At 47.9% G+C, this 23,681-nt stretch overlaps 2 protein-coding genes across 18 annotated transcripts; one reads left to right on the forward strand and one right to left on the reverse strand.

The window, feature by feature from the left end:
* Window positions 1-114: 114 nt before the first annotated feature.
* Window positions 115-16,808, reverse strand: HNRNPH1 (heterogeneous nuclear ribonucleoprotein H1). 17 transcript variants are annotated; one of them, XM_088536848.1, is made up of 14 exons: window positions 16,569-16,807; window positions 9,127-9,186; window positions 8,126-8,263; window positions 7,103-7,258; window positions 6,743-6,886; window positions 5,102-5,240; window positions 3,911-4,089; window positions 3,624-3,695; window positions 3,410-3,549; window positions 3,109-3,244; window positions 2,872-2,955; window positions 2,688-2,738; window positions 1,373-1,497; window positions 115-899 (listed from the first exon to the last, which is right to left on the reverse strand). In XM_088536848.1, exons 1-13 carry the CDS (start codon window positions 16,615-16,617, stop codon window positions 1,400-1,402), a joined length of 1,446 nt encoding a protein of 481 aa, XP_088392974.1. In that variant the 5' UTR covers window positions 16,618-16,807; the 3' UTR covers window positions 115-899; window positions 1,373-1,399. The 17 variants fall into 17 exon arrangements, with proteins under 17 accessions (XP_088392974.1, XP_088392963.1, XP_088392960.1 ...); XM_088536837.1 differs by lacking the exon at window positions 1,373-1,497 and adding an exon at window positions 1,519-1,611; XM_088536834.1 differs by lacking the exon at window positions 1,373-1,497 and adding an exon at window positions 1,519-1,611 and having other exon boundaries at window positions 115-905.
* LOC104571341 (deoxycytidine kinase 2) lies at window positions 10,030-14,295 on the forward strand. Its single transcript, XM_088536891.1, has 6 exons — window positions 10,030-10,143; window positions 10,944-11,059; window positions 11,514-11,707; window positions 11,907-12,054; window positions 12,636-12,751; window positions 14,181-14,295. Exons 1-6 carry the CDS (start codon window positions 10,044-10,046, stop codon window positions 14,293-14,295), a joined length of 789 nt encoding a protein of 262 aa, XP_088393017.1. The 5' UTR covers window positions 10,030-10,043.
* Window positions 16,809-23,681: the final 6,873 nt, after the last annotated feature.

Here is a 23,681-nt window from a genome sequence, read left to right on the forward strand (position 1 = left end):
CTTGTGGCTCCAGCAGCACCGTGGATGGTGGCGCACAGACCCCGCGGCAGCAGCAGGAACGCTGCGATCCTCCCCCTCAGCACACGTCGCACAGGTAGAAGTTCAAGGAATGAGTTCCAGTTTTTAAAAGGAAGATTTATTTAACAAGTTTCACTTAGCGCAATACACCTAAAAAGGAAATCACAATACAATGAAAGATTAAATCAAGGCCTCAGAATTTTATACGAACACCAAGACCAAAATCCTAAAGTAGCCGTATTGCGTCTCAACATGTTTCCCCATTAACTTAAAAAAAAAAAAAAGCTTAAACGTGCCTTACAGGATATTAAAAGAAAGAAACTAGAACTAACATGCCAAATGTTCACTTTGAATTTCAGACACAGCTCCTGTATTGTCTCTTTACAAAAAAGCATGTTTCTTTCAACATGTATTCAAAACAGTGTTGGATGTAATATGGTATAAGAGCAACATTTAACGTAATTCAAACAGCTTTAACCTAAATACGCTTACTGCTTAAATACACTCCTACAACAAAACTAACTTGAGAAACGCTCAAAATTGTTTAACAGTTATAGTCTTTACTCAACTTGGTTATTACATCCTAGATGAATGTTCATTTCTGTATGTTCAAAAATACTGAACCTGAAAGGTTTTAAAATAACAATCCTGATTTCACTTACAGTAAAGCATAAATCACAAGCTTGTATTGCAAAACTGTTAAACTTAGTTTTTTGTTTTTTTGTTTTTTAAAAAAAAGGTTGACCAAAAGTCAGCGAATGGTTACATTCCCCAGCCACCACTCATGTTGGACATGTTGGACATGCCGCCCATGCCGTTCACTCCCATGGACGCACGGTTCCCGCTGCTGTAGTAACTGCTGTTCATGGCGCCTTGACTTCCTGGGTCAGGGGTGGGAAAACCAACAGCAGATTACTGGATAGCTCACGGACACCCAGAGGTCATTCCCCAAGGGCTCTCTCTTGCTCGGCCACCTCAGAAATGTTACACAATTAAGATACACACCCCAAGGGTCAGCTTACAGCCCTACTGCCAGAGTTAAGCAAAGTTAAGTTTATGGGATGTTCACTGGAAGAATGGGCTTTTCCCTCCATTTTTGGAAAGTTTTTTCTAAATTAACCTTTCTTAAAAGGGCCCAGCCTCCCACCCATCCTACCAGTCTGCCCTGCTTATATCGGTCTGACTTAAACCAGATTAGTCTCCAGCTTCCATACCAAGAAGATTAAACCATAAATGTGAAAAAACAGAACCCGGGCATTACTTCCTACCCACTTCAGGTATTTCCTACCCCTTTCTCCCCACAATACCCTCCAAAAGCCTGCTCTGCCTCCCTTCCCTTCCATTGCTCAATTACTCTTACAGTTCACAGCATCTTGATGTTTCAGGCTTCTTGTCCCCAGTCTATACCGTTACCCTTCCACACCAACGAACAGGACGGGGTACAACATGGTTGCCAGCTGCACTGGATGCCACCTAAGACTAGGAAGGAAATACTCTTACCATATCCACTCATGCTGCTTTGACCACCATATCCTCCTCCATAACCCCCACTCAACTGCTGGTTAGCTGGACCACCATAGCTGGATTGGCTTCCTTTCAAGTTAAGGATATAAATGTTAAGATCCTGTCTGTCAAAAGTCTGTCCATTAACAACAGATCTGCACCCTGCCTAAGCGCAGCCGCTGCACTAGGGGAGCTAACCCTTTCTAACCTAGCCACCTCGCTGCCTAAATATCCACGGGAACAAGCTCAAACAGCAAGTGCCCGAGTTCTTAAAAGCTGCAGGGGCTCCTGCAATCAAGTGGCAGCAAATACTCCCAGAACTGGGAGAAGGGCTTGTGATCCTGAAACATAAGCAGAGAGTTTAATTCTGCTTTTATTGCACTAATTATACATGATGGGGTCTCTCTCATTAACCCGAGACTCAACTCTGCTTTTTCGAATGACCTTGCACAAGAGCACTAGCAATGACAGCACCCACGTTGATAAGTTAATTGGAGTAATTGTTTTGTACACAATCTCTGGGCTGCTTATGCATCTCATCAGCACTAAGCCTCAGCATACAGGAAGCCACTACTTGAACTTGCCAACTACCACTATTCAAGTTTAACTGCTTCTCTATACTTCCACAAAGCTCTTTGGTAGTTCAAATAATCAGCTTTAGATGTTTAAACAGTTTACAATCAAAATAGTGTAAGTAGCATCATACACACACCCTCGCCCCCCCCGCACACCCAAGAAGCAGCCCCCCAAACCAACCACCACCTTAGCTCTACAAACACAGAAGAGTTAGGTGTCAAGAGGGGTATCTGCTTTACAGGGACCCTTCTGAGTCATTTGGAATTTTATATTGGGAATTGACATGGCTGAGAGTTTCAGTTTCCTGTAGTAATTCAGCCAGCTTGCCCCAACTGCAAATCATTTCCCCACTGCCGCCACCACCAAGACAAGGCTTGAATGGCAAGCGACAAGAACAGATACACCCTCCATCACCCACTCTATTACACCCTTAAAAACAGGGGGCAGGGGAAAAGAACAGGCACCTCCCACTTCACTTCCGCACCCCCACGCCCCCCAGAATCATTCATGCCCCCACACAGCCCACATTCACCACAACGGTTTATTCAACCTATTAATTGCTCAAATGTATTCCCAAAAGGTTTATATACCTGGCAGTGTGCTAGTGTTCCAATCTTGAACTACCCCTTCCGATTCCTTGACTGTGTGATTAAGACAGAATGTTGAATTTCAGTTTTTACGCCAGGCACAGAATAAGCTAGAGCTGAATAAAATCAGCCAGCTTTGTTAAATGAAGCGCTCGTTTAAGAGTACGGTTAGACTATTTACACATACCCATTGCTCCCATCATCTGACTGCCATAGGCTCCACCGCTTCCTCCTGCTGTAGAATTCAGGAAGAGTTCTACGTATCTGTGTTCTGGAAGGAGAAAAGTTTGACATGAGAGTATTTCACACCAAATCCATGTGCAGTTTTTGTCTCACTGCAAGGAAGGTCACAAAAACAACCTGGGGTTTCAGTAGCCTGATACAGACTGTAACTGCAGGGGACTTCAGGAGCGCTCATACTTACGCATATTTGCTTTGTCTTTGGACATAGCAGCCACTGCATCCTCATGGGTAGCGAACTCAACATCTGCCTCTCCAGTCACTCTGCCATCTGGCCCAATTTCGATGTGTACTCTTACAGGGTTCAGAGGTGAGAAGAACTACATGCAAAATATTTAGAGATTAAAACGCACCAAATCAACACCTCAGTGCTGCAGCAAGTTCTCTTCCCCAAGTATTCCTTAACAGCAGCTCCAATAACATTCTAGTTATGATCACAGTATTTACAGTGCTCAGTGAAGCAAGTCTGCAGGTGCAGAACTCACATTGTAGATGTCGTTCTCCGTCGCTCTGTAAGGCAGACCCCTCATGTGGACGCAGTGGCCAGTCGTGCTCTGGAAGGTGGATCCCCCGTCGCCGTATCTGTGGTCCGACATTCCTGCAGAGAAGAGAGTCCATTCTAGGTCTTTCAGATGTATTTAAGTTACTTTTTAGATGTTAGTAGAAAGTTAGTTACCATTCCTATTAGAGATATCTTACCTCTTCCAAATCTATCAGAACCAAAACCATAGCCATCATTATACCCATTGTAGTCATCATAACCTCCATAACCTATAAACAGATCGGACAACATGTTCATTTCAACCACACACAGATTCAAATGCACGTAAGCACATTGTGCAAGGACTGGTATTGGCAAGTTCCCTTTGTAAGGGATGAAGTCCCCTACAGCTACGGATCAGTAATTACAGGGCAGAGAAGACACTCGGGTCCAAGGGGAACTGCTCCTTAGCAGAGCAGCTCCCTCTTGGACTCGGTGCACTTACCTCCCCCATACGCGCCACGTCTCATCCTTTCAAAGCCACTTCCTCTACCCAGACTGTTATATCCCCGTGCGACACCGGGCCTGTCGTAGGGGCTTGGTCTCTGCATGGCCATGAGCTTGCGCGGAGGGTCATAGTGAGTCCGCACTTCTGCTCGGCTACTCTTGAAGATCTCAATGTACCTACAATTTTTGCCACAGGAAGTAGTCAGTCTTTAATTCTTTTCACAAGAAACTTACATAGTTTTACATTAAAGCAAGACATTTAGTCATAGCCTTGAAACTGGCAATATATTTTAAGCCAGGTTTCTTTATATTATGCAGGCAATGACATATTATTAAAAATACTACGTTACTTTCAAATTAGTGTATTTTCAAGAAATTACAATTACTGAAGGGTTTACATGCTCCTCATACTTCACAGTATCCCAACCTTAAGGGTGGGGGAGCAGTACTGATTCCCCACCCTCCTCCCCCCAAATTTAAAGTGTTAGTCAAAAAAAGAAAAAAAAAAGAAAAGAAAAAAGGAGGAGGGACTATGTCCACTCAACTCAGCACTGTTTTGCTCATATGGCAATTATATAGAGGGTTAAAAACCCAGCCTCCACCAAGATTTTAACCCATCAGGATGCTACAAAAAGCTCTGCATGTGCTAATAAGCCCAGCCTATGCTTCAGTGATTCAGCGTAGGCAAAAAATGCATGCTTCAATGAAAAATAGTCACAAGTAAAATAGAATAAAAACCCTTTGTGACAATTTCTTGAAAGCTATGCTTATTACGTTGAAGATTAATACAGTAAGAAAATTTGTTACATTTCAACTTATAAAACAAGTTTAGAAATTATCACATTTTCTTATGGTAATAGAGTATGCATGTGTCTTTAAGAGCTAAAGTGGTAATTGGTGCTATTTGAGGAGTTAAAGCCATAGTCTCTCAACTTTGTTGAGTTTCAAGCTAGCAGTTTTGCAATTCTTCACTGTTAGAAGGTTTTGAAGCAGAATTAAGCCTAGCCCAATTTTGTCTTTCTGTAAATTCAGACTCTGTGACATGTGCACACTAATATCTTTACTCATGACCAAGTTAGAGACCAAAATATCATTTCTATTTGCAAGTTACTTTCAGAAGAGAGAATATGGATTTAATTATTGTTTACCATAAGAAAAGTGACACATCCAACCAACCATCCATCCCCACCTGTGCCCTATTCTTTCCTTGTGTTTCTTTAGAGCCTTTTCAGCTATTTCCTGTGAAGCAAACTGCACGAAGGCCTCCCCCGTACTCCTCCCCTGGAAGTCCACCGGCAATGTTATCCCATTTGGCACGATTTCCAACCCTTCAACCCAAGGACAAATAACCCCAGTAGGGGGCAATATTAACATCACAAGCCCAGTCATGAGTTTTTCTTATAGCTTTAAATACACCAGAATTTTAATACTTGTAAGTGAATGGTATGCTGACTCTAGAACACTAGAAAAAAGAGCATGTCAACAAAGGCATTCCATGATCGCATACCATTCCCTTGACATTCTTAACCCACCCTGCAGAGCACACAAAGAATTCTGAGCGTGGTGACCAACTCCTCAGATAAGGCATCTAATGCAGGGTGTGTTAAGAAGTTTACATTATTATTAAAAAGCTTGTCAATTCTGAAAAAGTACTTAATTTAAGCTGAATTTTAATTTAACGTTAAAAAGTCAAACATAGCAAGTTAAGTAGCTTTACATTTAACAAGTATTTTTACTAGAAGTCATTCATGTAAAATAATTACTTATGCAAATGTCAAGTTCAGTATTTTTATCTATAGAAGTGCTTAAGTAAGAAAAAATCATGAAGTAATTTCAAAAATATTAGTTTCTAAACAGAAGCATATTTTGCACATTAACTATTACACAGTTTAAAAGTTTAACACTTAACCACATAAAACAGACAATGTAAAATGCACATGCTTAGAAATTGTTCTTGTTCACAATATATTACTGATTTATACTAAAAACAAAATCTAACTTTTTTAAAACTGGAAAAATATTTCTAATAGATTTTTGAACAAAACAATAAGCATATTAATCATATCTACAGACTTGTTAAACCAAAACATTCTAGCTATTTTATAACATTCACATTTAGAAGTTTACTACTTAGTAAATACTAAGTTCAATCCTAGAGAACAGATTTCATTCTTATGCATTTATGATAGCATTCCAATTCCTAAAATAAACATACAAGCTGGGAAAAAAGTGAGAATTAGAGTCAAAACAAGACATTCCCTCTTAATTCATCAAAACTTATCCTATAAAATATCAGGGAGCGGGAGGGGAAGGGAGGGGGCCTGGGTGGAGAGTGGAGGGGGAGAATCTGCATTTGGGTAAGATGAGCAGGGTGGGGGGTCTGGAACATTAACACCAAGTTTGAGAAACATGGGCAACATCTTCAACATCTTGTTGTCCTAAAGTTCTGTTCATTTAACTGGGCCCCGTGGCGAGTGGTAAAGTGACCTACACCCTTCACTGCGGGATACAGGGGCTGGCTGAGGCTATGGGTGGAAACATCCTCCCGTTCTTTGTTCACTTTTAGTTTAAAGAGCAGGTCACTTGTTTCCCGCTGCCCTTGCGTGGAACGATAACATTCCAGGACGAGCGCATCCGTACAGCTCTGGGGAGCTTTCTCAGCTATTCAATAAATGGCTACTTCTAGGCAATTGACCTGTCAAGCCCAGATCACTAAGAGGGTTGTTTATTTACAGTTAACATCCCTCAGTAACCTGCTGGAGGCACTACGGGGCAATCAGTGGCTTTAGCATTGACCAGTAACTACAGCTAGTACTTTTACCCCACATACCTGAGAAGAACTGTACAATTTCTTCTTTACTACAGCCAAATGGGAGTCCTCTAAGACGTACAAAACCATCATTAGCCGTATCAGGGCTGTTGGGACCAGTATGCTTCAGAACCCAATCCATTTCAACGTTGTTTGACTTGAAAACTGTAAAAGGCACTCAGAATTAATGCATTCGGGAACGCAGTAGCTGTTTTCAAAGTCATTTGCCTTGAGAAACAAGTCAACTTGTATGATATGCAAGTCCATTTCTCCTCTTACATGCATTAAAAAAAAAAGACAGTAAAAACAAGCAACTGGAAAGCCCTTAGCTACAAAAAACACACACACATTTAGCCATTTACTAGACCAATTGAGTCAAACCTTCAACATATCTGTGTCCCATTGTTTCTCTGTCTTTTTTCAGTGCCAATTTCACATCGTCCTCTGATTCAAGTTCAACAAATGCTTCTCCACTTGGTCTGCCCTCCCTTGTGTAGATGAAACGGATACCTGAAGCCCCATTTAGAATTTTGCATTCTAAAAAGAGAAACAGGAAGGTCAGAATTGGTTTAATTAGAGAAACATTGCAGCTATAAAACAAAAGACATCCTATAATAATAACAAAAGTCTGACTACAAACTAGTGTTGCAGCAGAAAAACAAAACCAAAAAAAAAAGAAATGGGGGAGAGTTCTACTAAACTCCCAAAGATGACACTAAACTAAGGGCTTGTCTACAATCAGAATACCAAACACACTACAACTCCAAATTCCTACGGATGAACAAAACATTAAGGACAAGATCCAATTAACTGTATCTTCAGTGTTTTGCAGTTTGAAGTCATGTTTTCTTGCTCATGTTGCTCTCTGCTTTATATTACAGACTCTGCTTACACTGTCTGATCCGCAAGAAGTGAAGTTAGAGGTAATTACCATCACTGTAATCCCAAGGAACTAAGTCAGGAACAACTCCAATACATCAAGCTCCAGAAGTAGTTTGATCGCATGCTTGCCTCCATGATTGTTCACAGTGATTGCTGAATTAATAAGTCATTACTGTAACAAGTTATTAAGTATTTGAGACTAAGCTTCTAACACCTGACTGCCTATCAGAACAGAGCCAAGAACAAAGTTTTAGGGGAGCCCCCCCATTCTCTCTTCCAGATGACCTATGGAAATTGTAGCTATTCAGGCAACTCCCAGGCTGAACTTGTCTAGTCCTTACTGGCACAGACATGGCTTTCCACAGTGTGCCCTAGCTGGGGTGCTTGATGCATTACGAATTTCAGCTGCTCCTGAAGGATTCTGAACACTTCCTGAAACTGCTCACTGCTTCGTTCCTGCTGCCAAAGCCTCCCCTGCAGGGCTCCCAGGGAGCCAGGCCCTTCTCCCCCAACTCTACTTACCAGAGAAAAACCTCTGCACCTCCTCCGCAGAGCAGGACCAGGGCAGGCCCCTCACTTTTACCACGTATCCCTCGCCGCTCTCTGTGTTCAACATCATGGTGGTGGTGAGGCTTGGCTCTGTCTCTGTTTCTGTGGCCGCTGAAGAAAACCAAAGGAGCTCTTTGAGAGGCCGCAGCGCGGCCAGCGCCCGCAGCCCCCCGGCCCGGGCCCGCCCGCCCCCGAGCCTCCTCTACCTCGGACCGCTGCCCACCGTCACACACACAGAGCCGCTCCCGCCTGGCCCGCCCCCCCCGGCCCGCGCCCAGCCCCCCGTCCCCGCACGCACACATGGTGGGGCTCCGGTGGTTCTAGGGCTCCGAGCCTGATCCGCTGTCCGGAGAGCGCCTAGTCCCGGTCAGGCGGCAGCGAGCGGGCGAGCCTGTGGCGAGAGCGCGCTAGGAAATGGCGGCGGGTGCTCCTGCTTCCGCTGGGCCGGGCCTTCAGCCGCACAAAGAACCCCAGCCCCAGGCGCTGCCCCGGCCGGCACGACGCCCTGCAGTCCCCGCCGCCGCGCCCGCTCCCCGCTCGGGGCCCGGCGCCGCCGCCCGGCCGCTGCTCCAGGGCCGCGGCGTGCCTGAAGGATGCGCGGGGCGCATGCGCACCAGCCCCGGCGGGCTCCTGCCCCGCCCCCGCAGGCCCCGCCTGCGCATGCGCTCTGGGACCACCTCGCTGCTCCGCCCCGACACACACCCGCGCGCTCCCGCCACGTTGCGCATGCGTCCTCGCTAGCCTCCGTCCTCCCCTCCCCCGCGGGAGCGTGCGCGCATGCGTCGCTTCTCTACGTCCTCCGAACAAAAGCCAAGGCGCGCGCAGAGCGCGGGCGGCCGCACTGCGCATGCCCCGGAGGCCGCTTCCCGCCCGGCCCGCTGAGGCGCGGGAAGCCGCCCGCGCCGCCGCCATGGCGCCCGCTGCGCCGCGAGAGGCGCCTGTACGGAGCAGGATGAGTAAGAACTAGCACTTACCAGCTTCAAATGCTGACGCTACCCCACGTGAAACAATCTGCTCGCTTCGGTCACTGAAGCCTGGTGTGTTTGGAGGAGATGGGGAGAGAAGAGACATGGGTCACAATTATCATAATAAAATAGAAAAATACTACTCCCTCCCATTTCCTCCAAACACACCGGACCTTTCACCCTGCATCTCCAGTAATAAAAGCAGCCAGCACTGAGTTACTGCAAATAACTACTGCAGTGCAGCCTCAGAGAGCCATACTTGGAAAATATTCAAATACTCAAGAAGCCATATTGCTCCTTTACAGTAAAGAGAGGACAGGCAGCTCATGTTTCAGCTGGCAGCTGCCCACAGAGGCCATGGAGAACACATGCCAGGAGTTAAATCAGTCTCCATCAAGCCCCAAGCATGTTTACACTAAATTGGAGTTTCAGAGCTTAGCAGTAACACCACACAAACAGCTTCTGATATCCCATTCCTTTAATTTATTTTCATGATCTAGTCATTTGCCAGATTTTATAGCTCCAGAGACACATTAAATTCAGTGCCTATGGATCTACATAGCCATTTTCATCAGAGCAATCAAGACTATGATCCACCTCCCTCCTAAGCTGCAGACTTTAACACACATACACACACACACACACCAGAAAGAGTATAAATGTGGAGTATAAGCGCTTGAGTTAAATGCAAATGAAGCAGCTGGTGCTTGACTCCTAACAAGAGAGCTCTGCTCCATTTCCCCGCTCCCACAAGAAGCCCCGGAGCCCCCAGCCAGGAGAAGCAGCGGGGCAGCCCCGGCCGCGGGGAGGGCCGGCCCGCGCCCCGCGGGGAGTGGCGGCCGCCGCCCGCCCCCTGCCCGGCGGGAGCCTTAAAGCGCGGGACCGTCCGCGCGCCGCCGCTCGGTGCCTGCCTGCTCCCCGCCACCATGTCCACCCCAGCCAAGCGGCTCTGCCGCAGCCCCGCCGGCTGCCTCGACTCCAGCTTCCAGAAGCGCCTCAGAAAGATCTCCATCGAGGGCAACATCGGTGAGTGCCGCGGGCTGGGAAGGAGCAGCGTGTCCTGCCGGGGTTCGCAGGGACCCCACAGCAAGGAGCAGGCAGGGGACGAGGGGCAGAAGGAAGGGGGATGCGGACGGGCGGGGAGCGCCGCGGCTGCAGCCCCGCGCCCGCAAAGGCGCCCCGGGAAGTTGGCTCCACGGGCAGGGTGGGGGAGGGCCCAGCTCGGCCGCTCCCGCGCAGTCGCCACCGCGGCTCTGCCGCCCTCGGCTCGGCGTCTCCGAGCGCCGCGCTCCTCCCGCAGCGGTGCCGGGGCTGCCCCGCACCCTCTGCGGCCCGGCGGGCCGGGCCGAGGCGGCGGCGCGGGAAAGCGACCGGCTGCCAGCGCCCAGCCCGGCCTGTGCCCTCCGCGGCCGCCCAGGGGGCGCCATTTCCCCGCGCCGCCCCGCAGCGTTCGCGCTTCCCCAAGGCCGCGCAGCTGCGGGCGGGGCCTCGCGCATGCGCGGCGGCGCCCTGCCGCGGCTCCAACAATGGCGCGCTCAGCCCCGCCCCGCGCCGAGGCCCCTCTCTAAAATGGAGGCGGCGGCCGCGGCGCCGCGCGCTGCCTTATCGGCCCCGGCAGCTCGTCTGCTGCTCAAGATTAGCTCGGTGTTCGCGGAACGCGAGGCAGGGGCGCCTGGGAGCCCTTCCTGGGGCCGGACAGGCAGGAATCTGCTCCCAAGTACCATCTCCGCAAACCTCTCTAGGGACCCCCATGAGCACCACAATTTCTGGTACTGCAATGTCTAATCTAAGCCACATCCTTAATGGATTTTTCAAACCTTTCACAGCTGCAGGGAAGTCTACATTTGTCAGGCTGCTAGAGAAGCACAGCGATGAGTGGGAGGTAATCCCTGAACCCATTGCCAAGTGGTGCAACATCCAGACAGCCGAGGACGAGCACGAGGTGGGTGTGCAGGGCTGGGAGCTCAGAGCTGCATGAAGGAACCAAACAGACTGACCAAGGCAGCCATGCCTCGAGTCAGCTGTATTTAGTCTGGCAATACTGGGTTTCTTCCAGATACCATCCACAGTGAGCCCCACTACAATCCTTGTCTAATTAGACTGTAAACTATTTATAAAGATTCAAAGAAGTCTTCCAAAAAGGCACTCCCACCCCATGGGAATCATTTCTCAAACTGTACCAGCCCATAAAAAGTCTAAAACGCACTGATCAGCCTAAATAAACACACTACCATAAGCAAGAAACAAATCCTTATATTCCCCTGCCCAAGCCACTTCCACAAAAGTACAAGGCATATATATTCTTATTTCAAGATAGAAAAATTTTGGATGAAGGTAAGAAATGCATCTAACACTGAAGTATAATCGCATCTAATGAATCCTCACTTATTCCACAGGAACTTTCCACATCTCAGAAGAGTGGAGGCAATCTACTGAAAATGCTGTATGATAAACCCACAAGATGGGCTTACACGTTTCAGACTTATGCTTGCTTGAGCCGTGTGAGGGCACAATTAAAACCCATCTCAGCCAAGCTACATGAAGCAGAACACCCAGTGCAATTTTTTGAGAGATCTGTGTACAGCGACAGGTAACTACTCTCAGCTCTTACTAAAGCTTACTAAAGCTTGTAAGGAACAGGTTTACCTGGCACTGGTGCCAGGTAAATTATAAATATTCCAGGAATATAGGAGTTAATAATTCTATTTTAGTGCTACACTTTGATTCTACAGAATTGTTTTTGCAAAGTAGCTCGCTTTTGACATTCCCAGCATTATTTTTCATTGTAGATATGTGTTTGCTTCTAATCTGTTTGAATCTGGAAACATCAATGAAACAGAATGGGCTATTTATCAAGACTGGCACACATGGCTTTTAAACCAGTTTGAGTCTGATATAGAACTGGACGGCATGATCTACCTAAGAACCACACCTCAGGTATGCTCCAGAGGATGGAAAATATTAGCTGAAAGGCTGTTTCTAAGAGTTTAGAAGGTACTAAAAGTAAGTAAAATCTCTCTCAGCTACTAATCTGCTAGTGGATGTTAATAATAAAGTTTGACTCAGCCTTAACTCAGAAGTGTACTGAGAAGAGACAAGCAGTAGAAACACAACCTTTTAAGCCTATTAGCAGATGGCTAATTAGTGGCTCAAGTTGTTTCTGAATACATGCAAATTCAGACTAAAATTTATTTCTGCATTCAGGCAAGAACTGACACTGTATTGCTCACTGCTGCCTAATACTTAGAACATTCTCCATTTTTAAATGGTTTTAACAATTGTCAGTCCTTTGCCTAATGTTAGCATAGTAAGCATTTTTTATGTTCATGTACCTGAAGCAAGTCATCTAACAAACCCCCATATAATTAAAGATACCCCACATATTACTAAATGCAATCAGAGAAGCCTTGGTAGTTTTGGTCATGTTTTAGTCCTTCTCACTTTAAGGAACACTTAATCAGTTTGGTTTAGTCTTCAACACACTACTAATATTCATGCTTACATTTACTTTCCCCCAGAAATGCATGGAAAGGCTTCAGATGAGGGGAAGAGAAGAGGAACAAGGAATTGAGCTTGAATATTTGGAAAACCTCCACTATAAACATGAAACCTGGCTTCACGAGAGGACTATGAGGTATGAACTTATTTTCTGAAGGTGACTACTGAGGACAAAACAGCTTTAACAGTCTGTTGCAGTAATAAGACACAAACTGAAACTATAACTGTTCAGTAAGAAAAACTAACAGCTTGTTTCTTCAGAGTTTCAGTTTACAGGTATTTTTCCTAGGCTGTGCTAGAGTTGATTAGGGATAAAATTAAAATTTAAATCCAGCTTCAGAGGCACAGCTGGAAGGTTTTAACTTTAGACGCACTCCAGATTTCTTGGAACAAAGCTGTAGGTTATATGCAAAGGAAAGGTCATCTGCTGGCAAGCAACTAAATCACCAAGAGATGGAACTTAATCAATTTAAAGCCCATATTAAGCATTAGCTTCAACTAGAAAACTATGTGGCTAATAACCTAACAGCTTTGTTGTTGTTGTTGTTGTTCCAGAAAGGATTTCAAACTGGTAACTGAAGATAGTAAACAAATAGAATACATTCTAAGATTATATTCGATGGTTGATCATATAGTTATTTTACTAGTCAGCTTTCAAGCTCCAATATAAGGGAGGGCAAGGTCCCAATTACCTGTGAACAAGGATGACCATTTCAAACAAGGGTTAAACATTAATCATAGCTCCAAAATAAACAAGTTACTAGAAAGGCTTACAGCTTGCATTATTTTGCATGAGAAGCACTGTCAGTGGCTAAACAAGCTCTCCATACCTTTCCACTACCAGCCTTTCCTACTGACTTATTAACTCTCTTATGCAAGGATTTGCTAGAGCTCTGTGAAACAGCCTTAGATTTCTGCTCTGAGAGCCCAAAATGCTCTACTAGATGGGAAGCAGGGTGTTTAACATCTTTTATTACTGCCTGAAGCACCTGTCTTTAGCACAGCAAGTTGCTGCACAACAGAAGAATATCAATTAAGTGCTCAGGATGCGTTTCTGGGCTTGGTGGACAGGCCTTTTCAGCTGAAACAAGAGGCTGTTTCCAGATAAACTAACAGACTCATAACAATTCTAGGAAGAATACATTAGGTCATACAGTCACTTCTGCTCTCCTACACATACATTTAATACAGGATAAGCCAGATGTTCAGGATGGACTGCATGGTGTGGAATTTAGAGAATGTTTACAGTATTTGCTCACAAGTCCAGAATGGAATATTATTTCCTGATTTGTGTCAAGTCCTATCTCCAGAAATGCCTGATCTGCTAAAGTGCTTTTCATGGACAATAGATTCTGCTAAATAGAAAAGGGCTAGATTTCTGATACACATTTAAGTTATGCTGATAATGTTCACTGGTTATACCAGAGCAATTAAGGGCAGACTTAATTAGGGATTTACACTAGACTGAGTAATGCTGTAGCCTTAGAATGACTTGAAAGAAGCTTGGGAGAGCTACAATGTATTTTTATACTCTTTTTACTACAATGGTTTTTTTCCCTCAACAGAGTTGATTTTGAGAACCTTAAAGAAATTCCTATTCTAGTTTTGGATGTTAATGAAGATTTTAAGAATGATAAAATTAAGCAGGAATACCTGATTGATAAGGTAAGCATTGAATAAGGCTCTCAGATGCCTTTAAAAAAAAAAAAACCTCTAAGCCTTCAATTTATTTAAAAAAATGTCATTTGCATTAATGCATCAAGTTCCATTTAGTCATCATGCAGTAATGTTTGGCAATAGCACAGTTAAAGTCTCCTTTATACAGAGTTAGGAGGTCACATAGCTATCAAAGATAGCTCAAGCCCACCTCATCATTCTCACTTAGAGCCATTCAGTTTTGGGTTCTTTTTTCCTTCTTCTTCTCCTCCTCCTCTCAAGGGGGCAGTTGTGGGGGAGACAGCACATAGCAGCTGAACTGGTCAGACTGCTCTCAGCCAAGGCCACACTGCTGTAGTGGTCAGTAAATACTTCACAGAACTGCACCCTGACTCATGTCAGCCATGATTCTTTCAGGGGAAGGAAAAAAGCACCACACTCACTATAGTCTGAGCTTTTACACACCCTCCTGTTCTATGGACCTAGACTATCCCTTGACAGAGTATAAAGCCACATTGACAAGCGTGAAGATAACTTGAGTTCTAACAGCAGTTCTCAGCACACAATGCAAGGCTGAGCTGGAAAAGCAAACAGCCATTAGAGGAAACAAGATTACAGTGAATGGGTCACATGAAACAAAATGGTGTTTGCCAATTCTGCCTGGAGAGACAGGAGCCTTAGCAAGTAGATGTGCAAGGTGCTGCAGAGATTTCTGGTTCAGCCCTAGCCCTCTAAGCACAGAACTAGGATATATCACTCAGCAGGTCATTAACCTCCTCCTAACAACCCAAGATTGCTCTTTAAGATTCAAAAGGAGTGCCTAGTACCCTGTAGGTCTGATAGAGGGCAAACTGCAGAGGGAGACAAAATATCAAATGTTAAAGTATCAAGGCATTTGCTAACAAGCTCTATCCTTATGAAAAGGTGCAAATAGCAGCTTACACAGCTAAGAACAAACTACACCCACACAACTTATCTTCTCACCATCACTGAGAAGCCATCAGTATTGTCTGCACCCAAATGACAGGATAAGGAGAGGTCACAGCAGAGGGTATTTTCACTATGTTGGAAACACTACTAGACTTTTGTTCAGTTCTTGGAAAATCCCTTCCTTTCCTGAGAAGAACTATTTCTTGAGTGCTACTTTATCTTCAACAGCGCATGGCTGTTTTCTCCTTCCTAAGTACATTCTTTCTTGCTACCCAACCCCGCCTACCACCAACCCACTCATCGGCAGCCATTTGCTTTGCTGCAAGGCAGCTGAGCTGTGTACCAGCAAAGCCATGTTGAAAGCCTTAAGTGTCCCTTAAGTGCAGAAAGAAAAAAAGTCTACAATCTACTGATAAAATAGTAATTCTTCATTAGAAATGACTTTATCTTGTTTGTTTTCACAGGTCAAGTCTTTTCTGACTTTGTAAGGATCTGAAGATAAGTTCAAGCGACCGGTCACAGGAGTGCAGGAACTTTAATCAAAGAATGCTACATGCTTAGGCAATTTAACTGAATGTTTTGTCTGTATACCTTAGGTATTTTCCTGAAGTTAGATATGCAAAACATGTACTTATTTTTGCTTGTGCAAAACAAAATGGCAGAATTCTTTGTGCAGTTAAAAAAAATGGATGCTTTAAAAAAAAACTACCCACTTTGTGTATACATGTTGCTTTTTTAAATAAAGATTCTAAATCAAAACAGACAAAGTGCAGGCTCTCTAGCCGTGAAGAGTTAACTGGTTAGCAGAGGCCAACAACCAAGTAACTGGAGACAGCAGCACGTGAGGCAGGGCTGTTCTGCAATAGCTGGCAGAGTTCACCATTTTGGGACGAGAACTGCAGCTTCCAGAAACCTTTAGTTTCGGCTTCTGCTTTATTGAGCTGCGGCTTCCCCAAGCTTCATGCCCGCTGCGCTCGGGATGGAGGTTACCGCAGCCCCAGGGATCGCCTAAATAAACGGCAGCTTAAAATGGCCGGTGTGCCTCCCCCTTCCCCCCTCCCCCGCGCGGGCAGGGCCCCCCCCCCCCGCCCGGGAGAGCGGGGCCGCGCGCGCTCCCGGGGCGGCCGCGCGGGGCCGCGCACGGCACGACGCACGCGGCCGCGGGGGGAAGGGAGGGGCGGGGCGGCGCACGCGGCCGGGCCGCCGCCCGCCGGGGCCGCCCGCGGGCCCCGCCGCCAGCAGGCGCCAGCGCGGGGCTCGGCGCCGCCCCTCCCCCTGCCCGCCGCCGCGGCGGCGCCCCGGCCGCCCACTCCCGCCCGGCCCCCTCCTCCCCCCGTCCCCCCCCCCGCGCCGCCGCCGGGCCTTACCCAGGCCGGGGATCTCGCCCTCGGTCTCCTCGGTGTGACAAGGGTCCATCTTGGCCGCGCCTTCCCAACGAGGGGGGGGGAACGGGAGAAGACAAAGCTCGACAAGAGGGAGGCGCGGAAGCTCAACGGCCGCAAGAGAGGCGCTGCGGCGGGTGGGGGCGCTGCGGCCGCGCTCGCGCGTTCCGTGCGGGGACGAGGCGCCACGAACCGCTCCCGGCCGCGCCCGGACCGCCTGCTCGCTGCTCTTGCGCAGCGCCGCTCCCCGCCCTTAAATACCGGCCGCGCGGCGCCCTGACGTCACGGCGCGCCCGCCCCCCCGCTCCTCGCCCGCCGCCGGCCAATCGCAGCGCTGCAAGTTGAACCAGCCAGTCACGTCGCGAGCGCCGCGCGGGGCGGGGGGAGGCGCGGGGGGTCGCCGCCCGCCGCGGGGCGGGGGGAGGGGAGGCCGCCGTGCCCGCGGGGAGCGCGCGCTCCGGTAACGGCCGCTGGGGGCGGTGGGGGGCGACGCCCCCCCTCCCCCCCCGAGGAGCCTCGTGCCGCCGTCCCGGCGGGCTGTACCAAAGTGGGGGGGGATACGCCCCAGCCCGAGGGCCCGTTCCGGCCTTTCGCCTGCCCCGAATCCCGACATGGCGGCGGCTTTGTTCATGTCCCCCCTTCCGCCTCCCCGCCGAGCGCTGTGTCGCAGCCGCGCGCCCCGGGGCTCCTGTGTGCGGCCTGCGGGACGCGTCCCCCGCCAAGGCGGCGGCAGGGGAGGAGCGAGGCCGCGCCGAGATGGCGGCGGGGGCCGCGTTGGCCGCGGCCTGGGCTGCTCCGCGCTCCGCCGACGCCTTCCTGCCGCCCTGGCGCCGCAGCGGGAACAACGGGCCCGGCCGGCCCGGCCGCCTGCGGGCTTGCGGCCACGACGGAGGTGTCCGAGTGACGGGGCCGCACCGTAACCGGAGCCTCCGCGAAGCGCCCGTACAAAGAAACACTAGCTGGGGTGCGGGGACGGAGCTGGATTAAAATGGCCGTAAGGGAGCTGCGGGCCGAGGAGATAAGCGGTGGCCTGAGGGCGGCGGAGGTGCCGCAGCTCCTCACTGCTTTGTTTCCCAGTCCTGCCAATCCACGCTGTGCTCTCTGCATTTCTAACCAGGGACTAATGGTAATTTTTGCTCCCCCTTAGCGCTTAGTTGAAAGCAGAGACTGGTGTACATTATTAAGTTTCATTTTACACTTTTTTTTTTTTGGTCACCGTCACTGCATTTAAGCAACAAGGGAAGATTGATTCTGCGTTGTTTGTACATCACAAGGCACGTGACCATGGCTTAGAAGAGGACTGGTTTCTGGGAACCCAGTTTCTGTGATAAGTACAGTTTTGCCCAATATGGTGGTGCCTCCCCTATGTTCACGATGGTGTTTACTGCAGTCAAACAGCGTTCAGACAGCAGTTCTTGCTGCAGAGATTCCCTTGGGAATTTGAAATCTTCCCTTGCTCACATGGGGATGATCTCCTGGGTGCCCGCTCCTCCAGTATAATTATTCAGTGTTACAAAAAAAAAAAAAAAAAGTCATATGAGTTTGCTGTATGTATGTAACTACTATTAAAATTACTATTGAAAGGTAGGCAAAGTTCTTGACTACCTTGAAAGCTGATGCAACCAACAAGCTGTTGCCTACTGCCACTTCCAGGGGACGAGGGTGGCTGAGAAGAGCAGAACAACAGCTGTACACAGAGGCAAAGTGAAACATAACTAGTTATAGGAAGAAGACTTATAATTAGCCAACGTATACGTGGTGTTTGGAGGATGAAAATAATTATCAGTTCAAGTAGAGCTGTTGTTAACAGTCACAGCTTGTTTCCCAACAGGCCGTCTCTGATAAGTGTTTTGCAAGGAGGGTAGTTCCGTGGAGGGCAGCTGCTTGCGAGTGTGAACTGTGATAGGGGCAAAAATCTCACTCTGGAAACATATGCTTCAGGGTTTTATTAGGCTGCTTGAAGCAAGGAAACAGCTAGATGTGTTACACACACACATTTTTGGTCTTGTTTCCATGATTTATTGTAGGAATAGATTCTAGATGCTAGGCAAGCATCAGCAATTTACCTGTTTTCTTTGTCCTAAGGCGCCTGCCTGACACCTGCCCCTCATTTTCCAACAGGCGAAGCTGAACTGTGGTTTCTATCAGCATGTCCATCAGAAGCTCAAGCTGCAGCTTCAGGTAATTGTTTTCTTCCAAAAGGGCTTTGTTCTTTTTCTGAATCTCACTGGTCTTTTCCCGCCAAGGAGAAGGGGGTGACTGCAGCCCTGATCGCTCCGCAGAGGAGCTGTTCTCATCTTCCCACTTCCCTTCCCGGAAGACAAATTTAGCCTCATTCAGGTGAGCTCGAGGAGGGCCATAATCTAAACCAACTTCGGTCTGCCGGGTTTTAAAGTCCACCTGGTAGAAAATGGGCAAAGAGGTGATTCTGCGGAGGGGAGGCCTCTTGGGTAGGAATTTTTGGGAGAATCGGTCTGTCCAGCAGTCGCGCAGCCACTGGGCTGTCTTCCCAATGCCGTTCATGGTGAGCGGGGCTGGGAGCAGAACAGCACGGACACTGATCCAGCCTGCAGAGAGATGCACAAAGCTCAGCAGACATGTAAAGGCTAAGCTAGGCCAAAGGAGAGCAAGCAAAGTGTTTTTTTGAAGCCTGTTACCCGCTCATGACACTCTTTCTGGTACTAGTTATAAAATGCTGCTTGTGAGATTTCTAAGTTTATTTACTAAGCAATAAAATGACAGGGAAAGGGTAAAGGCTGGATTTGCAGTTGTATAGGCTTCTAAACATATGGAAAGTAGTACATATTGCATGTCTGTAGGTGATATAGATGCTGAACTCTGTAGCTTTGGGAGGTAATGGTGCAATGCAAAATAAATGATCAATAATTCTATTATATGTAAGAATCTGCCATTTCAGGGAGAAAATAGTGATCACTGTTTGAATGTCTGCTTCTGAAAGGATGACAGAACTCATTAGCTGCTGTCCGAGCCCCACTGCTGAGTATTCCTTCCCTCTCTGTCTTTCCTAGCTATGTGTTATCTGTTGGTTCTTCTGCTTCCATCATAAGCCTCATTCCTCATCTCTCAGCTGTCTGCTGTCTTATCCCTGAACATGTTGCTTGTTCCTTGCATTTGCATATAAACATGTATAATTCAGGATCTAACAGTTAATCTGCAAACCTGATTAACTCTCAACAAAGACCTCTAGCAGCTCACTCTCATCATCTGCGCTCTGTAAAGGGGAATGTGTGGAAGTCTCATTCAACTAACACTTTGTAGGTTTTTCTAGTTAAAAGCCCTACAATTCAATTCGGACCTTTCCATCACTATCCATGGCTTTAGATGTGAGAACCAGCCCCTAGATGTAGTACTGGGACTAATACAAGCTAAACAATGCTATTAAATATGTATCATATGTGTTCTACCATATTACATGGTCAGACTCATGATCTTTCTACCAATTCTCAACTTTGCTAGTTGAGCCTCTGCCTCACTTTTGTTTTAGGCAAATTAGGAAGCTTTCCAGTTACACTGCACCTTTACTTTCTTCCACTACACCTTTTCTGTCCTTATGTTATAAGTGCTGCTCTGTAACTGAGGCTGGGCAGGACCTCCAGTTTCTTGGCTTTTCTAATTCATGGTTTACTACAGAGTCAGTCTGGGAAACAATCTGTGAGGTTGATACACACACTCTTCAGTGAAAAGCAGACACCTAAGTCCCCCCTCTTCTCTGAGGCTGTTGCTCTACTGTTTGAACATGTCACCCCTTTATACTACCAACTTATGCATAGGTTAGGCTCAGCATCCTTAGTCACTAAGAGCATGGAAGAATTGACTCTGTTCAGCTCCCTCTAAGCTCTTGTCCTTTCAGGGCTCAGTTTGGAATTCACCCGCCTGATGTTTTCCTGTTCATTAGTGTTAACATTTGAGTCTTGTACCGTGGTAATGATGCCAGTTGCCAAAATACCTTTTGTTTTCTATTGGTAACAGCTACCTTTCTGTGCACGCAGTTACAGAGCAGAAAAGGTGTCCTCTTCCAGCGCAGCTTGGCTATGTGCACCTTGAGCTGAGCTCTGCTGGCCTCAGAGCTAGGTGGGCATGAGTCAGCCCTGATCCAAAGGCCATGCAGCCGTGCAGGGCTGTGCTGAGATAATAAACCTGACCTCTGAGAAGGTTTCTTCGCTCAAGCAGATCATTCACAGAACATTGGTGGTTCAGTGTTGCACCCACGAGGAGGGAGGCGGGCAATAGTCCTTTTGCATTAGTTGGAACAAGCTTTTTTTTTTTTTTTTTGCTTTAGGCTTTCAAGCTATTTAAAGCTGAAAATACATTACAGTGCCCAGTCCTGGGCAGGTGTCAGGACAGCCCCAGCACAGTGCAAATTCACCTTATGGACAATGCCTGAGTTCTTATTCCTTGGGACCTCTGTGCCAAGGACCCACAAGGCTCTGGAATCACAACAGCTTCCAAGGTGCTCAGGGGAAGCTGCCAGTTGCTTTGACAGGGGAGTCATCAGAAACCCACTGCAGTTGATGAACTCCAGCAAGGCCCTGGCTCTAACTGCCTCTGTCTGTGAAATGGAGCCCGTTTCAGCCACTCACCGATTGCTGACCCAGGAGCAGTGGCCACGGAGATTCATTGGTTTTGTGCCTGCTGGCATCGTGGTCCCATCTCCCCAGAGGCCTTTCCCGATGTCATATTCAGCTTAGTGTCATAGTTATGATAGTGACTCACAATCACTGTTCAGCCTGCGGCGCTGCCTGGGCAGGGGTGCCAGAGTAACCCATTTTATATATCCCACTCCCCAACGGTAACGTTGCCAAAGCTGTTTGGAGTCACCACCTTTCTCTTCCCAAGGAATGCAGTGACCATGCAACACATGCTGCTGACACGATTCTTCTTTTACTCCTGTTCCAGGGGTGCTCTGTGGGACCTGATGGTCTTCCTCAGCGCTAACACTATTTTGACTCCCCATGTAGCATTTAGCACTTAAACACGGATAATTGCAGAACCACCAGCAGGACAGTGCAGTAGAGGCCGGAGCAGGGCACGCTCTTTCCTAAACTACCACAAGAGATGTCCAAGCTCTGCTCCGTAGGGAAGACCTTCACACGAGGACACGTGTGAGGCTACATCCTCCTTGTGCACTGTGACTGCATGAATTCTCGGTGCTCTCTAATAAATAGTGATTACCGGTGAAAAACTGATGAAGAGAAAGCAAATGGTAGCCTTAGTGTGGGGACTTTTATAGCCTCCCTGTCTTGATCTCCCAACATTCACAGTGACAAACTGCTTTAGTTCTGCTTGCATTTTTCTTTGTTATCTAATCTAAGAATGCTTGTTACGGCATAGAACTGTGGCCTGTGGTAAAGGGAATATTTGCCTGCAGGGAAGGGGCCTGCTCTTACCGGCCTGTGGGAAGCAGCCTGTGCCTCCATCTGCAGCCGTGCGACAGTGCAAAGTTCAGCCCAAACACGATGCTGTCACCCCCTGGTACGTCACAGGTCAGCTGCAGTCACGCTCTTCACTCCTGGCCACCTCTGCCAGTGCTTTGCTAACCTGTCTGGGTCTCCCCAGCGTTTGCCCCCACGTTCCCTCTTCATCCCAGCTGAGCTTTCTCCAGTCTTGCTCTGGGACGCGCACGGAGCAGATCCCTGTGGCTGTGTTTATTCAGATCAATGGAGTTCTGGCTCTTGCTGCCCAGAACGTTCCTCACAATTTTGGCACTGATCAATACATAATTCAAAATGATCACACAGGCAAGCACAAAAATGCTGTCAGGGTGAGAGCAAGCCCTCTGCAGACTCAGCAGATAAAATGGGTCACAACGGTGGTTATGTCTGTTACACAACTCCAGTGTGACTGCTTACTTTTTTCCTTGCTCTTGAAGTCGCTGGAATGTAAACAAGTAAAAACCAGGCTGATAACAAATTGGGGATGCAGAAAAGAGTAGGGAAATCTCCTACATTGCTTGCTGCAGAAATGAACTTCCTCATAGTTTTGGTAGGCTGGCTCCTGCAGGCTTTGATCCTGGAGCCTTGGTGAATAAAGACCCATTGAGGAGTCTGGCTACACATTAGCATTTGAATTCCCTTGTAGCTTGTTGTCAGATGGGCAGGAGGTGGGTGCTAGTCTCGGTTTCTCAGCACTGATACACAAAGGTGGCTTTAAAAAGTTAAAAAGTCCTTGTTTTCCTGGGGGAAAGAAGTGCACTGTTCAGGCTTCAGATGCTTCTATATATGTATGTGTGTTTGCTTACGTATATATGTGTGTGTATATATATATAGACACACATACACACATCCCCTTTGCCCTTTCCATTTCTCCTCTGCTTCACTCCCTTCCCTGGAGCAGACCCAGCCGTAGATGGACCCGTCTGGATATCGTCAGCCGGGTCTGACCTAGTTCCCTGCCTCCCTTCGGCCAGGCCATGTTGTGGATGCTGGTGCTATGGCAACTGGGGTGACGTCCAGCATCACAAAGCGAGGTCCTTCTAACTGAGCCCTCCTCTCCCAAACATCCGCACAGGAAAGTTCCACTTGGGCTTCCAGGGGAAAGTCGGGGCTGTGCTGGGTCTGTGTGAGCTGTAGCTGGCTGCACACCAGAGCGGTGCGTGCGTATCCTGCACAGGCTGCCACGTGACGTGGAGGAAAGTACCGTGTGTGTCCTTGAAGTTTTCAAGATAAAAATAAGCTGCTGGCGTCTGAAAAGCGGCTCTGAAGCTCTACAGGAAGCTTGGCTCGGTTCCTGCCAGCACACGCGTGTCCAAACGCCCGTGCACGCCGAGATCCGGCGGCCGGGCGCAGTTAGTTGGTGGGACAGAGCTCTGCGCTTTCCTCATCCCCTCCTTGCTCACGTGGAACAAGATGGATGCGGGGGAGGAGGCTTGTTTACAAGTTCAGCCGCTGCACTTCTTACGACAGAAAAGTTCTCGCAGGTTCTTTGCTCTTTGCTGGCCTCCAGCCCGGCCGGCTGCTTCGCTTTGGGGGCTGTGGCCATGGCGGAGCGGATTTGCTTCCAAATATCTCCAGCCAAACCTTTGTGCTGGTGGCTGGACGGGGGAGGAAGCAGGAAGGAGTCCAGGAGTCTGTAAAGCAC

This window comes from Tinamus guttatus, unplaced genomic scaffold, assembly GCF_059628265.1.
Source record: "Tinamus guttatus ecotype Peru unplaced genomic scaffold, ASM5962826v1 Tinamus_guttatus_pri_ptg000710l, whole genome shotgun sequence".
Taxonomy (NCBI): Eukaryota; Metazoa; Chordata; class Aves; order Tinamiformes; family Tinamidae; genus Tinamus; species Tinamus guttatus.

What these genes read in the sequence shown, in the direction of transcription:
- HNRNPH1 (XM_088536834.1), bottom strand. Translation starts at nt 16,617, where the DNA reads ATGGACCCTTGTCACACCGAGGAGACCGAGGGCGAGATCCCCGGCCTG. An exon ending in GGGCGAGATCCCCGGCCTGG is followed by an intron (nt 9,187 to 16,568) that starts GTAAGGCCCGGC and finishes CAAACACACCAG; the next exon opens with GCTTCAGTGACCGAAGCGAG. An exon ending in CAAAGACAAAGCAAATATGC is followed by an intron (nt 2,956 to 3,108) that starts GTAAGTATGAGC and finishes TTCTCCTTCCAG; the next exon opens with AACACAGATACGTAGAACTC.
- LOC104571341 (XM_088536891.1), top strand. Translation starts at nt 10,044, where the DNA reads ATGTCCACCCCAGCCAAGCGGCTCTGCCGCAGCCCCGCCGGCTGCCTC. An exon ending in CTCCATCGAGGGCAACATCG is followed by an intron (nt 10,144 to 10,943) that starts GTGAGTGCCGCG and finishes AACCTTTCACAG; the next exon opens with CTGCAGGGAAGTCTACATTT. An exon ending in CTTCACGAGAGGACTATGAG is followed by an intron (nt 12,752 to 14,180) that starts GTATGAACTTAT and finishes TTCCCTCAACAG; the next exon opens with AGTTGATTTTGAGAACCTTA.